Source organism: Zeus faber, assembly GCF_960531495.2.
Source record: "Zeus faber genome assembly, chromosome: 5".
Classification (NCBI taxonomy): domain Eukaryota; kingdom Metazoa; phylum Chordata; class Actinopteri; order Zeiformes; family Zeidae; genus Zeus; species Zeus faber.
In genome coordinates, this window is record NC_137192.1 from 29,915,002 (window position 1) to 29,928,980 (window position 13,979).

Here is a 13,979-nt window from a genome sequence, read left to right on the forward strand (position 1 = left end):
ATTAAATGGGTTCTGCACCATATCAGAGGCTTTATAAAAGTATACAGATTCAATCAAGCCACCATCCTCGAACGTATCCCCACGTTGTATTACATCCAGGACCTTGCTCTGTCTTTCCCTAAATCCTGACATGGTTTGGCTGGTGAACTCTGATTCCTTTTCGTTCTCCGGTCGGAACAGGAGTGACGCTCTACATCTAATCTACATTCAGAAGAGCGATGCCTCTACATCCAGGAATCTTTTTATCCTTCCAGGCTTCGGAAGGAGTGTAATTAAAACCCGCTCCCTCAAGGTTGACCTTCCTCCGTACCATTCCATCAATGCATTTAAATAAGAGATATTTTAAATGATCGCAAAACTCCTTATAAAACATATTTTAAAAAAAAAGACTGTTAATCCATCTGGACCTGGAGCTTTGCCCAGAGCTGTTAAAAAGCAGAATCAAACATCCATTTTTACATCTGACACTCACACACACACACACACCTCTGAAATAGTCATCAATAACAGGAAGATTTGATTTTATACTTATATTTTAGTTTTAGGATTATATTGGGTCAAAAGCAGAGGATCCATTTCACCGGCCACCATCAAAGCATGTGCATGTGTGTGTGTGCAAGCATGTGTTGTAGTGTGGTGTGTTGCGTGATGAATAAAGACTGTTTCTTCTTTCTTTCTTCTTTCTATATTCTAAGGCTTTTTCCACAGAAAGGGCGTCCTCCGAAGCGAATGAGGCCTACGGACCGGAATAGAAAGTGAGCGCCGCCTCGGCCGTTTCCCCGGGATCACAGCTTCCTAATCTTCAGTGAGGAGGTGTCTTCTTTCTTTTTTAACCGCTTCAAACCTGAGTTTTCCTCTCCTTCCTCATTTCACTTGCTACCTCACGTCAGCTCATTCTGCTCTCCTAGTGCACCAAAAGAAAATCCAGCTCGGCGTTGCTTGTGCCTCTTTATTTACGAAACAAAATATTTCCTGCAGAAAAACATTTCACCACCTTCACTGGGCAGTCGTACCATAACACGCACATAATAATCAAGTGTTCCTGTAAAAAAACTGGTTCTATATCTATGGGTTTGATTTTTTTTTTTTTTTTTTTTTTTTTTTAATCACAAAAGAAGGAAACAAAACCATCACAGTCTTTCACAAAGTTTATCATTCGATCAACTAAAGAAACGTTGATTTATTTAACTTGGAGTTGTGCATTACTTTTTCAAATAATAGATGTACTATATCGTGCCTAATGGTAGGAATAGCACTGACATTGACTGTGTCACTTGTTTGGGGCATCAAACAGAATACGACTCGGGATGGCAACATCTGGGATGCACCATGCTGCTTGAGTTTCAATGCAAAACATTCATTTCAACCCAGTGTAAAATGTTAGAATAGACAAGAAATTAAGTTGAATTCAAACTTAATTTCCCTACAAGGACACCCATTGTAGAAACACCCCTTTCGGCAGATTAGACCCAAACTACGTAATAAAGCTTTGTCATAGTACCACAGACACTCGGCACACGCCTAAATCACGATAAGCTTATGTTTGTTAGTGACATGAGTGCACACCCTACAACTAAATGATAGAAACCGCGTTAGTTGACCTCATAACTGCTCCAGTTCTCGCCTCCATCACGGAGGTGGAAGTGACCTGGTATGTAAATTCACAACGAAGGCGTCGGCCCCTCGTCACCCAACGAAGACACAGCGACGTTGTTTCTTGCGAGAGAAGCAACGTTCCTCCCACGTCCCCGAGTTTTATGAGGTCGGCATCGTCGGAGACACCGCCGGCGCTCCGGCATTGGACCCCGCTCCTCAGCGGTACAGCATTCGACACGAGCAGCACGCGTCAGTTCCGATCACGTGACAAAAGAGCCGCCGGCTGACGAGGCGTTGGGTGGCGACGGCGTCCTCCGGCAGCGGCTGAACCGTGCGCTTCTCCTCCTCAGCTTCTCGGGCTGGAGAGACGCAAGGACAGAAAACTCGCGAAAGACGTCAACATGGGCGATGTCACCTGAAACAGGGGCATAACGGAGTCACCACAACAGGGGGGTTTTGGTCCAATTCATTTCAGAGGTGCTCAGAAAGATCCGGGCTCAGAAAGATAAAAAATTCAATACAATCCACTCCGGGATTTTGAGTCAACTGCGCTCATTAGCTGACAGAGGAATGAGCCGGATCAGTAAAAAAAAAAAAGTCCAGCCATGTTTTTGCTCCAGACATATGTCTGGAGCAAAAACATGGCTGGACTTTTTTTTTTTTTTTTTTTCCTTTCTGAACCTGGAACCTTTCTGAACCTCATCAAGTCCCGTAGTAGTTGCAGGACGTGCAGGTTTTTGTGTCTCTCGGCAATTAAATAATTAGCTTTTACCTTTTATTTTTCAAAGCAGAGAGGACAAAAACCTGATTCAGTCAGAAAGGAAGGGAAGGAAAAAAGGCAAAAACAGCACGACCTTTGTAGAGTTTTGGCTCTGTTGAAAGAGTGGCATGTGAACCTGTTTAAATCCTCAGCGTTCCTCAGTTTCATTCTGCGGCACGTGGCTTTCAGCTCTTAACCATACCACACTTCTTCTGGCACTACCGCAGACCATTCAGTTATATATTATACTATATTATATTATATTAGCCTATACATTTTGTTTAGGTTGTAGTCAAAGGTTTACTACATATTTATTTGAAATAGCAGAACAGGTAGTTCCAGAACAGAAAAAGAGGAACTGTTTGGTAAAGAGTTGCGAGCATCCTGTCCCGTTTCACTTTTTATTTGAGGTCTTCTGCGGACGGCAGCGAGGGTGTAGCGGCTCCAGAGCCATCGGAACGCTGCACACATTTTGTCCTCTACATCACATTCATTTCCGAAACGCTCGGGGGTGTACCTTCATATATTTCAGAAGCAGCTCATTGCCGTTCCGGTGATGCAATTTCCGAGGCCATTTCAAAACACGAGAGATGAAGTTAATCAAAGTTTAGATGCGTGAAGCTTAGTGTATGTGTGGAAGAGTGAAAAACACAAAATGCCAGGGGGAAAAAAAGAGTAAAGCCAGTCCACCAGAGAAGGAGTATTTCGTGGTATTTCACTGTGAGGCGGCCCAAGATGCTTCACTCACTCTTTCCTGCACATTCTTGTGTTTTACCCTCCTCATGCTTGTGGTCGGCCCTGTAGCAACACAAGCAACAATCAGTTACTTTTTTTTTTTTTTTTTTTTTTTCCCTCCACCATTTAGACTTTCACGGGCTTCCTCCCTCGGTGTGAGGTTAAATGAGTAGAGATGTGCATAAATATCTGACGCGAGACTTCAGTGCTGGTGTGGCGACGCGCGTGAGGATGTGGAAATGTTTCGTAACATTCAAGATGTTTCGTAACATTCAAGACACTGAATTATTCCAGGCATGCTGCTGCTGCTGCGGCTGCAGAATAAAATGTGAGGCAGTATTTTGCACAAATAACGTAATGTATATATATGTATATATAACGTAATAATGTATATCGTTGCACAAATTCGGTCTTTCAATTTAATAGAGCTCCGATAGCAGCACAGTGTACATTATATGTTGTATTGACATTATTTGTTGTGCTTTCCTGAAAGTGAGGAGCTTTGACGCCCCAAGACGTTTGTGGACGTGTTTTATATTTTCAGCCCGGAGCTGCTTTGAATAAGCCAAGTGCTTCCCCAAGAGACACCAAGCCCCCCCGACATTCTCCCAACATTTTGGGCAATGCTTCCACAAATGATCAACATTCTTAGTTATTAACAATTCATCATCAATGAAAACCAGAAAATGTAACTTTTGTCTACGACGACTAGGAAACACCACCATCACGTTGAAAGAAGGCCTTCGTTACGAGACGAGACAGGAGACGGAAATCAGAGCACAAGCGAGAAGCAGGGTTAGTTCTTCAAGAGGTTCCTCCTTTTATTTTCTGCTTTTAGCTTCCCCCCCCCCCTTTAGTGTTTTTACAGACAGGGAAGAGAGTATTCCAAAGTTATTCCAACATGTACAGAGCTAAACAACAGTTCTGTAGTGTGACAGGAAGCTTGCTTTCCAAGGAAATATAAAGACATATTGAAAAACAGATCAGACAGTCAGAATCCAGGGTTGAATGCTGAGAGGCAGGCGGCGAGAGTTTGAGTTCATATCTACGAGCATGTTATTTACAGCGTTTTTGTTCCTAAAAGCGCCCTTTACCACTCCTATGTTTATACACACACCAACGGACACAACATCTAATACTTGAGCTGAGGACGCGCGCCCTGAACCGCTTGGTCGCGGTCAACGTCCCGTCACGCCTTCGATTGAATCTACTCGCCGAGCGCCGAGCTTCCGCAGAATTCCACCCGCGCTCTATCGAAATCAAGCCACAAGTCGCACGTCTGCTTCCTTCACCTGAACATTTGAGGACATCAACAGTGTTTCTACTACTCTTGTTACGTCACAAAGCTTGATAAGACTAATGCTGTATCTACGCCGAACATTGGAATGTAAAAAAAGAAAAAAAAGAAAAGGTGAAATAACTCATCGATGCCAGACGCGTTCCTTTTCGAGGGCTTTGGCAGAGGGCGCTAAGAACGTATATGCCAACTATGCCAACTATGCCAACACGCCGCCAACTCAGTGACACCTGTGACGAACGAACGGGCTTGTACTTGGGTGAAAAAGTCCTCACATTTTTGGCTCGCTCAGTCAAGTGCGGTACAAAGGTCGAAGTTAAAGACAAGCAACAAAGAAAAGCCCTGGCCTAGGAATAGATGGCCGACACCACAGATATCAGTGTGGCTCATGCTTTGTACAGGACCGCACCACATGATGAAAGCATAGAAAAACAATTGATCATGCTTGGAATGTAGATTATGTTTGCATTCGCAAAAAAGATATTCTGGCAAAATGTGCGGGATATAAGTAGTGGTCAGCAGAGATAGCCAAACATAACCAGTAAACAGACCCCTTCAACTACATCCTAATCACCAGATTGCCTTTCTGAAAAAAAAATAAAAAATGTCCTTAGCGTGCTCATCCGTCTCAAAACAGCTTTAGTGATGTGAATGGGAATTAAAGCAGCACTGTGTAAATTTAGGTATGGCGCCCCTACAGTTCCTTTTACACCACCTGCGAAACTCGGTCGGGTGTCCAAAAACAAATAATTTTACCGGACAAATTTGATCCTTCGCGGTAACGTTTCAATAACAGTCTATGTCACAAACACAGCTCGCCGGACCAGCGGTGCAGTCGGGTGCCGAGTGCACCGCTGGTCCGTCTCACCGCCGCCGACGGGGAGGTGGAGAGGCTACGTTTTGTGTGAGCATTATTACCACTGTAAACATCTCTTGAACTTGAACATGACATTTTGACCGGCAAGTTTATAATTCATCGTTTTTTATTGTATTTTTCTATAAATTTTACCAGGCAAAAAACGGTAATTAACAGCTAACAGAAACCCCAGGCCAAACATTAAGGAAGTGACGTCGTGCCATAAAGCGTAACGCACTTTCCCCGGGTTTCGGACTCGAGCGCAGAAGTTACATAGTGCAAAAATCTGCGTTTCGGGGGTAGGTGGGAATGAAAGAGGTTCCGTTCTCCATATTACAAGTCAGTATCATCTAAATGATTTTGAAGCTGTTATTTTAAGGTAAAAAATGTACATAGTGTTGCTTTAATGGCAAAATGGAGAAGAGGTCACACACGGCACAACGCCAGAGCGGAGGCAACTGTTTGGTGGAACATGTAGCTCCATGCTGCGTCTGAAATGGCAAACCAGCAGACTATTTAGTTTGCCAAGTCAGTAGGCAACCAACCGTACGCTCAAACAGTGAAAAAGGGATAGCACTACTTCACTGTGACCACAACCACTTCAAAGCGGCAGGGCCATTAACCCTCAAAAGGCTGAAAATAAGCGGTGCAGCTCACATACTCAAAGTACGCTTGGACGACAGGGCACATGTGTAGCATGTGGTATGCGATTAGAGACGCAGTGCCCGTCTTCTTATTACTCTGCCGCGACACTAAACCCCTGTAGTACTTGGGACATTCTTTTATGTACTTGCCATTATCACCAATGATCAAACGCCTCCAAATAAGGTTGAGATAAAGCCCAGAGTATCCCGAAACAATAATATTTAAATCGGTTATTAACTCCCGCAACATGGTGTGTTAAGTAATTCACACCATGATTACACCAATTGGTTGTAATCTGATAAGGATGTTTTAAAGGGGTCAAAAAAAACAACCTGGTGTTTTTAAGCGTTGGGCTACATGGTGTTGGCTAAATATATGTTTTTAAGTACTGCTGAAGTAATGTGTGGGTTTTGACAAGAAAAGGAAGGTGTAACTGCATTCTAGAAGGCATTGCAACTAGTCCTCTGGGCAGACCAACATTAAATAAACAAAAAAAGACAACAGAATACCTCCAGCTGACAAGACACAACATAAAACAAACAAACACTCATAGATAGAAGACGAAACAAAATGATAATACTGTAGGTGGGAAAAGTGCACAATTTGTTTTGTAAAAAGGTGTATCCTAATATCATAGCTTTCGACTCTGTCTCTCAGTATTCCTTCACGCACGCACTCGTCTACTCTCACTCACTCTTTCATCACGCACATGATCGGTATCTTACAAAGCAGGCATGGGGCCCCCGTCGCCCCAAATGCCCTTCAACGTTATCACAGTTTTTCATTTAAAACTTCCCACCCCTCCTCCTCCTCCTCCTCCTCCTCCTCCTCCTCCTCCTCCTCCTCCTCCTCTCTATTTACACAGTAAACGCCGGAATCATTTTTTCACCTCATGCCACGTCACACAGTTTGAAGATCGACCGTGAAAGTCCTAAAAACATCTACATCTCTGTTTAATAGGAGACGGAGCCGCATGTGGGGTCTGGATGCGAGTGACGCAGTTAAATGTGGCGGGAGTTCCCAAAGGTGACGGCTATGAGCAGCAGAGAGTCAACAGAGAGCGCCCCAGAGAGGTTAGACATTAACGTGACATTATACTGCTGGAGGAAACCAACAGAAAGACATCCTGGCCCCAAACAGCAATAATTCTACTGTGTGCGCGTGTGAGATTTTTAACTGGTATATGGTATATCAGTGACATGAAGCGTTGGCAAAGCGGAAATGTAGTCGGCGTTAAGAAAAAACGGAGGTGGCAGTTACGTTGTCAATAGAGTTAGAACAGTCCATAACAAGTCATGCTACGAAGAGATGCACCCCTAAGATAAGAAAGTGGTATGCCCCTCTTTCATGAGACGCCCCGTCCTTGCGAGGTTGCCTCTGGGCCACGGATCTGGAACCGGCTCGGCAGAGTGTGGATCCGCGCCAGAGGCAACTCCATCTAAACCGTCGTCAGTCTCGGCGGGGAATGCATTTTGGGACTGTAGGCTACAGCGCCCCCTAGCACTCCTCTATGGTGAGGCAAATGAACTCCTGAATGCACTTTCTATACTGCTGCTCAGTGGGACTGCTGCTGGGGTATTGACCTGGCTGGCCCAAGGGCGCCTCCGCCTCCCGCATCTCCTCGTTCATCCGCGCCAGACGCAACCTGGACAGAAGACACAACGGAATACAGATGAGGAGAGCGAGGGATGTTGAGAGGGGACTTAGTTAATATGCGTCGGAGGAAAGGAACTGGAATAATAGGAGATGTGAAGACGGTGATGTTAACAGACGGTAAGGGAAACAAGATGGGATGCCTAGTGATGGAAGAGGACGTGAAATACATTTGTGTAGAGACAGAAATGTTTCTTAAAGTGGCTTGGGTCACATGGCACTTGCATGCGTGAAATTTGTCTCTTATCTTCTCTATGTAAACACACTTAACCAATAGAGGTGCTCAATGGGGCCACTTTTGATGACTTTGTGATAAGTTGTACTGGGCTGTTCTCAGGCCTGATTTGGCCATTTTTTATGAATGCCAAACAGAGTACTGCTCATTAATGAAGCCCAGAACAGCCTGAAGAGATAGTATAAAGATACTCACAAAGTGACGATGTCTGCGTTGGCGGCCTGCACGGCGATACTCAGGGGGTCGTGACCCTGCTCATCCACCTCGGACTGTGAAGCTCCTCTCTTCAGGAACAAACACACCTGCCTGCACCGCACCGGAGGGATGGGAGGACAAAGTGACAGAGGAAGAGATGGAAGAGGGCAAGCCAGATGATTAGTTTCATCACCGGTACTATCAGTATCATATGGGCGCGGCACAACGCACACACAGGATAAATAAATGAGTTCATTTGGCCCAAAGAACTGTCAAAGGGCTTCAGTGTGGTGTGAACGGTGCGGTGTGAACATACCCGGTGTGTCCCAGGTTGGTGGCGTGGTGCAGTGGACCCCGCCCTCGCATGTCCCTCTGGTTCACATCAGCTCCGTTCTGCAGCAGGAACTCACACGCTATCAGAGAGCCCTGAGAAGGAAAACCAGAGAGAGGAGGGATGAAGAAAGAACAGAGACCAAAAACATCTTCTGTCCAACTCTGTCACTGTGCTGATGACACTTGTTGTTACTGATGGCAATGAATACACTGATCAGCTACAATATTAAACCAGTGACAGGTGAAGTGAATAACATTGACCGTCTTGTTCCAATGACACCTGTCAAGAGGTGGGATATACCAGGCAGCAAGTCAACAGTCAGTTGTTGAAGTTGATGTGTTGAAGCAGCGTAAGGATCTGAGCCACTTTGACAAGGAGCACAATGTGATGCTGGACGACTGGGTCAGAGCATCTCCAAAACCACAGGTCTTGTGGGGTGTTCCTGGTATGCAGTGGTTACTACCTACTACAAGTGCTCCAAGGAAGGACGACTGGTGAACCGATGACAGGGTCATGGGCGCCCAAGGCTCATTGATGCTCGTAGGGAGTGAAGTCCAGCCCGTCTGGTTCAACCCCACACAAGAGCTACTGTAGCACTAATTGGTGAAAAAGTGAATGCTGCTATGATAGAAAGGTGTCACAACACACAGTGCATCACAGCTTGATGCGTATGGAAGAAGGAAGAAGGTGGCCTGGTCTGATGAATCACATTTTCTTCTACATCATGTGGATGGGCGGGGTCATGGTCCGGTCCGAGGGAGCATCTGTGGGATGTGCTGGAACAACAAACCAGAACCATGGGGGCCACACCTCACAACTTCCAGGACTTAAAGGATCTGCTGCTAACGTCTTGGTTCCAGATACCACAGGACACCTTCAGAGGACTGGTGGAGTCAGAGCTGTTTTGGTGGCATAAGGGGGAGCTACACAATATTAGTGGTGGTTTTAATATTGTGGCTAATCCGTGATATGCACTTGGTGAATAAGTCCCTCTAAATAAAATCATCTTATTTAACTAAATCACTGAATGCAAATGTGAGATAAATGATGTTTAACGGGTTGTTCAAATTCAACATCCCCTTCTTCTACTTTTTAATGTTTTCACTTCATAAAACCACATTCTACTCTATTTGATTTGTATTTTCAGTCAGTTTCATTTTTCCCCTGCGTGAGCTTTCCTGCGCTTCTATCTGCGTTTAAACGGTCATGTCCAATTTGGTTTCTGATGTGTTCCACGTGCTCAACACTCACCCCGACCACGGCCTGGATGAGCGGCGTCCGCCCCTCCTCCTCGCTGGCGGCGTGCACGTCAGCACCGTGCGCCAGGGCCTCGGCCATGAGCGGCAGGTTATGGAGGCCAGAGGAGCGCTGGAGGAGAGCGCCGGGGTGGAGCTCCCTCGGGTCCTCGGGGTCCGAAGGCACTTCCTGTTCGACCTCCACCTCGCCGCTGGAGGACTCCTCGGACTCCTCCTCTGAGGGTGGAAAGCGGAATGGAGGACATGGAAAATAAATAAACGGAGAAAGAGAAAGAGCGGCAGCAGGAGGTGTTCATCACCGATGCCAAGAAGTACCGTTATTCGGACAACGGTGAAGCACACTCACCCTCCTCTGTGACGCTGTCCACCACTGAGCCAAACACCAGGATGTCGCTGCTGCCGTCGGTGCTTCCTCCCAGGCCACTGTCGCTGCTCAGACCTGCGGGGCCAAACAGCGCCAAGCCACGGACACGTTAATCATTACACCGTGCGTACTAGACACATGCGTCGCCGGGGCCGGGGCCACCGCAGACACTCAACGTCGGTATCATATCAGACATGCACAAATACACGGTGGGATGAGACGAAGGACAGATACCAGGATCGGCGGGCAGGAAAGGAATAATGACATCAAAACGAATCGCGCCTCATAACCAAAGATCGTGCATTTCACATTTAGACAAGTGGATTGAGTGGCTGAGTCAGTCAAGCGGTGCACATTCAGATGAGCAGGGACCAGGATTACCTGACTGCGTCTCGGACTTACTGCGAGGGCCGGAGCCGGTGTCGAAGTAGGAAAAGAGAGAGTCCAGCTCGTCCGGACAGAACAGGGAGTCCCGGCGGAACTTTGCTGCCGCCGCTGCCGCTGCTGTGGCGGGAGGAAGTGGAGGTCAGGGCGTATGTTTTTTGCCCCGTAAAGACTTTAATATACTATAGAACTATTAGGGATGTTAACGACACCGTTTTTTTTGCGAGTCGACGTGTCGGAGGCATTTACCGATTAGTCGTTGTTTTTGTGTGCGTTTTTTTTTTTTTTAAGATTCTGATGTACACCTATCAGATTAAAAAACAGACAAGGTACATAATATATGTTATATGGCTTAATTCACTACTAAGTGTGTCTTCTGTAACCTTATTTTCCCAGATAGGCCTTTTTATTTTCCCATCAGATATAAATTTGCTTTTTCCACGCTTAACCACCGCGGCACCGCATCCTTTTTATTGCGGAGCAGAGACGGATGCTCAAGATTCTTTCTTTAATATGTTTTGGTCGAGGCCTGTAGGCGACACTACTGGTTATTATTAAAATAACTAAATGAGTTGTTTTCACGTGATGTCTGAAAATGAAACCATTTTGTCGATTCAACAATGCATTTGGTCGCGTGCCTTTGTGAATGTAGGCCGAAATAAATAAATAAATGAAGGGTGATGCACTAGATATTCAGATATAAAAACACTAGAGAACTGCCTGGCTTTACCCACACGTGATGGCAGTCTGACATATACACGATGACAAAGCGGCGTCTGAAATGAAACCTCATTTCGCTTCAGGCTCATATGTGCGATGTGCATTATGGGATAGGACAGGAGGCAGTTGACATCACAGGCACACACAAAAAAAAGAAATAGATAAATAAATAAATCTCTATCATAGGCCGCCTCGGAATTCTGCGAAACTCCTTTATTGTGAACCTTTTGAATATGCTGTAAACAATGAAGTTTTTAGAACATATAAATAAATAAATAAATATGACTTTTTACTGTGGACACTGAGAACCCGGCGGTCAGCCGGTCGTTTATTGACACATTTTAACATCCCTAATAACTATAAATCTCAACAGTTAACTATAGCTGCCATCACGTCACACGGCAGTAATCTAAAACTTAAGCGTAGCACGAATGTGATGGATCCGGTCGAGGGCGAACCGTGGAACTCACCCGCGGAGAGGTTGGCGGGCGAGGCGCTGCCGGGCTCGTAGCGGTGGTATTTCCTGCGGGCCTTGTTGGGCGCCCGGATGGAGCTGTTACGTCGTTGGCACTTCTTCACCTTCCAGGGCCGGGACTTGGTCTCGCCCTCCACCAACGCCTCACTGCCGCTCATCTTCTTCAGAAAGCGCCGCTCCACATATTTGGCCTTGATCCAGGCTTCCTTCTCTTGCCTGGGGGATTTAGGTGGGATGGACGAGTGGTGTTTGTCAACGAATCGGCATTTATTTTATTGGATTTGATTGGCAGCTCCTAACCCAACTGTACGGCTGACCTTGAACTGGAGGGTCCTGGTTTCTTGGTTCCCAGCTCCTCGCAGGCGCCCTCATAGATCTGGTTGATCACAGTGTTTCCCAGCTCACACATCAACTGGAGGAGGTGGGAAGAAGGAAGTACAAATTTTGAATGAAAGCCCCCGGAGAAAGTGGAGGGCGTGACAGAGACATACTACAGAGGAGAGAGAAAGGAAAACTTGATTGGATGTGCTCATGACGTGTCTCAACGGGTGTCAGAAAAAGAGCTCCGTCAAAAACCAGGTGTTCTGGGGGAGAGTGGGCTGGAGACCCACCTTGAGTAGTTCTGGTTCCCATGAGTCCAGCGTTAGCGAACGCACCTTGGAGCAGTGGACTCCAAGACTCCTGAGAGAAGGTGCGATGAGAGGAAATTATTAAAGAGAATAATTAATATGCCTTCATGAATACAACACATTTTACCAATGGCAACTTGAACTTTATCCTGTTATTCAATCGGGACAATCAGAAATATATGCCCTTGTAGGTTACGTTGTGCATACAATTTTTTTTCTCAACGACTTGCCTGGTTAAATAAAGATAAATAAAAATTAAACAATCATAATTATGGAGGAGCATTGCTTCATAAACTACCTGTTTGTTGAGATGTTTGAGTTTAATGTCAGCAGGCACACATGTAAAGGTTGAACTACTGTGCGAGTGTGCGAGTGTGTGTGTGTGTGTGTGTGTGTGTGTGTGTGTGTGTGTGTGTGCGCCACCGCCCAAGTGTACACATACGTTTTGAAAGCATCTCACAGTAAGCACAATAAGAGATTTGCTCTTGTGTGAAGGTAGAAGTGTCTTTGATCAGATTATGAGATGTATCAGTAGACATGGTGTCAGCAGTCGGCTTCCATTCCAGTAACAATGTTTGTGTGTGTGTGTGTCTGTGTGTTTTCTGTTCTTAATCTCACATTAGATCTGCTCTGCATGCTGTTTGCCAGCAGTGCCCTGGTTTACACTCACACAGAGATGAACGTGGGAACTGTCCGGTGTAAACACGCTCTCTCACTGTTTCCCAAACAGCTACAGCCTGGAGGCAGTGGGGCTAAAACCCTCCGTCAGGAGAGGCATCAGTCAGCCACATTCGCTTTGGATAAAAGCGTCTGCTAAATGTAATGTAAAACATTCTCCGGCGGCACGGTGAGATTAACATGCGCTTTCTAGCGTCAAACGTCCCTCCTTGAACCTTGACAGGTCCGTGAACCATTCAACATCGGCAGAACCGAGGGAACACCGGTGTGTGCTTGTGACGTCCCTCCTGGGCTTCCTGTTGTCAATCTTCCTCTTTCTCTCAGACTTTTATAGCCTTTCCATCTCACCATGTGTCACATTTAGTGGCTCAGAGGGAGAGGTAATATAACTGATGCAGGTGGTGGGAAAAAAAACGCACAACTAGTGCTAACTAAAAGGATGTTTGGAATATATCTCTGCTGCGTCCCTCCCTCTCTTTATCTGCTCGCTCTCCCTTTGCCCCATTCATGCAACGGCCCCCCCCCACCGGACCACAAGCGACTTTGTCATTCAAAAACAAACCGACGGCTTTCACAGGCACAGTGTCGCGCGTTCTGCCGCGGCCCCTGCCGGAGATGTTTTTTGGAAACCCGATGGCGTGGGATTAGTGTCAAAAGCCGCTACCTATGGATCCCTGAGCACTCGATGCAGAGCAGCACCCCCAGGTTGATGGAGGCCCAGCAGGGGGCCGTCTGTCTGCAGTCGCTGCACAGCTCGTTGCCCGGCAGGCTTTGCAGCCTTTGGAGGAGGGTCTCCCCTCCCGCCCGCGACCCCCTCTCCCTGGGCTCGCTGGCAGAGTCGATGCTGCTGGTGGAGGGCGACGCCGTGCGGTCCAAGCTCTGACGAGGGGGAGAGGGAGGTACGATTAAGGATCCAGCGATTCCACGGCTTCCATTTTCTGATTGATCTGCATACGTGAGAGCTAACGATCGTTTCGTTTACGGCTGAGACGGCAGGCAAGAGTATTGGTGCTGTTCCGGGGGGTACAGCCGCGTACCTCTATGTAGTAGTGGTTGTCGGAGATCTCCCTATACGCCGAGGCGATGCTTGCCTGGACGGCCTGGATCCACGCCTGACGCAGCTTCTCCGACTCCGCCTGCATCATGCAGCTCCTACAGGGGCGTCGC

General features: G+C 46.6%; 1 protein-coding gene across 1 annotated transcript in view; it reads right to left on the minus strand.

Moving 5' to 3' along the window:
- Positions 1-931: 931 nt before the first annotated feature.
- Positions 932-13,979, minus strand: part of LOC307230224 (arf-GAP with coiled-coil, ANK repeat and PH domain-containing protein 3-like) — a 56,637-nt gene continuing 43,589 nt past the window's right edge. Inside the window, exons 14-25 of the mRNA XM_080000459.1 lie at positions 13,850-13,964; positions 13,477-13,691; positions 12,117-12,186; positions 11,823-11,917; positions 11,501-11,721; positions 10,329-10,430; positions 9,909-10,001; positions 9,558-9,778; positions 8,289-8,398; positions 7,973-8,083; positions 7,473-7,534; positions 932-2,011 (exon numbers count right to left, since the gene is read on the minus strand). Coding sequence (XP_079856585.1) covers positions 1,857-2,011; positions 7,473-7,534; positions 7,973-8,083; positions 8,289-8,398; positions 9,558-9,778; positions 9,909-10,001; positions 10,329-10,430; positions 11,501-11,721; positions 11,823-11,917; positions 12,117-12,186; positions 13,477-13,691; positions 13,850-13,964 — 1,570 coding nt within the window. The 3' untranslated portion in view covers positions 932-1,856. The remainder of the gene's footprint in view (positions 2,012-7,472; positions 7,535-7,972; positions 8,084-8,288; positions 8,399-9,557; positions 9,779-9,908; positions 10,002-10,328; positions 10,431-11,500; positions 11,722-11,822; positions 11,918-12,116; positions 12,187-13,476; positions 13,692-13,849; positions 13,965-13,979) is intronic.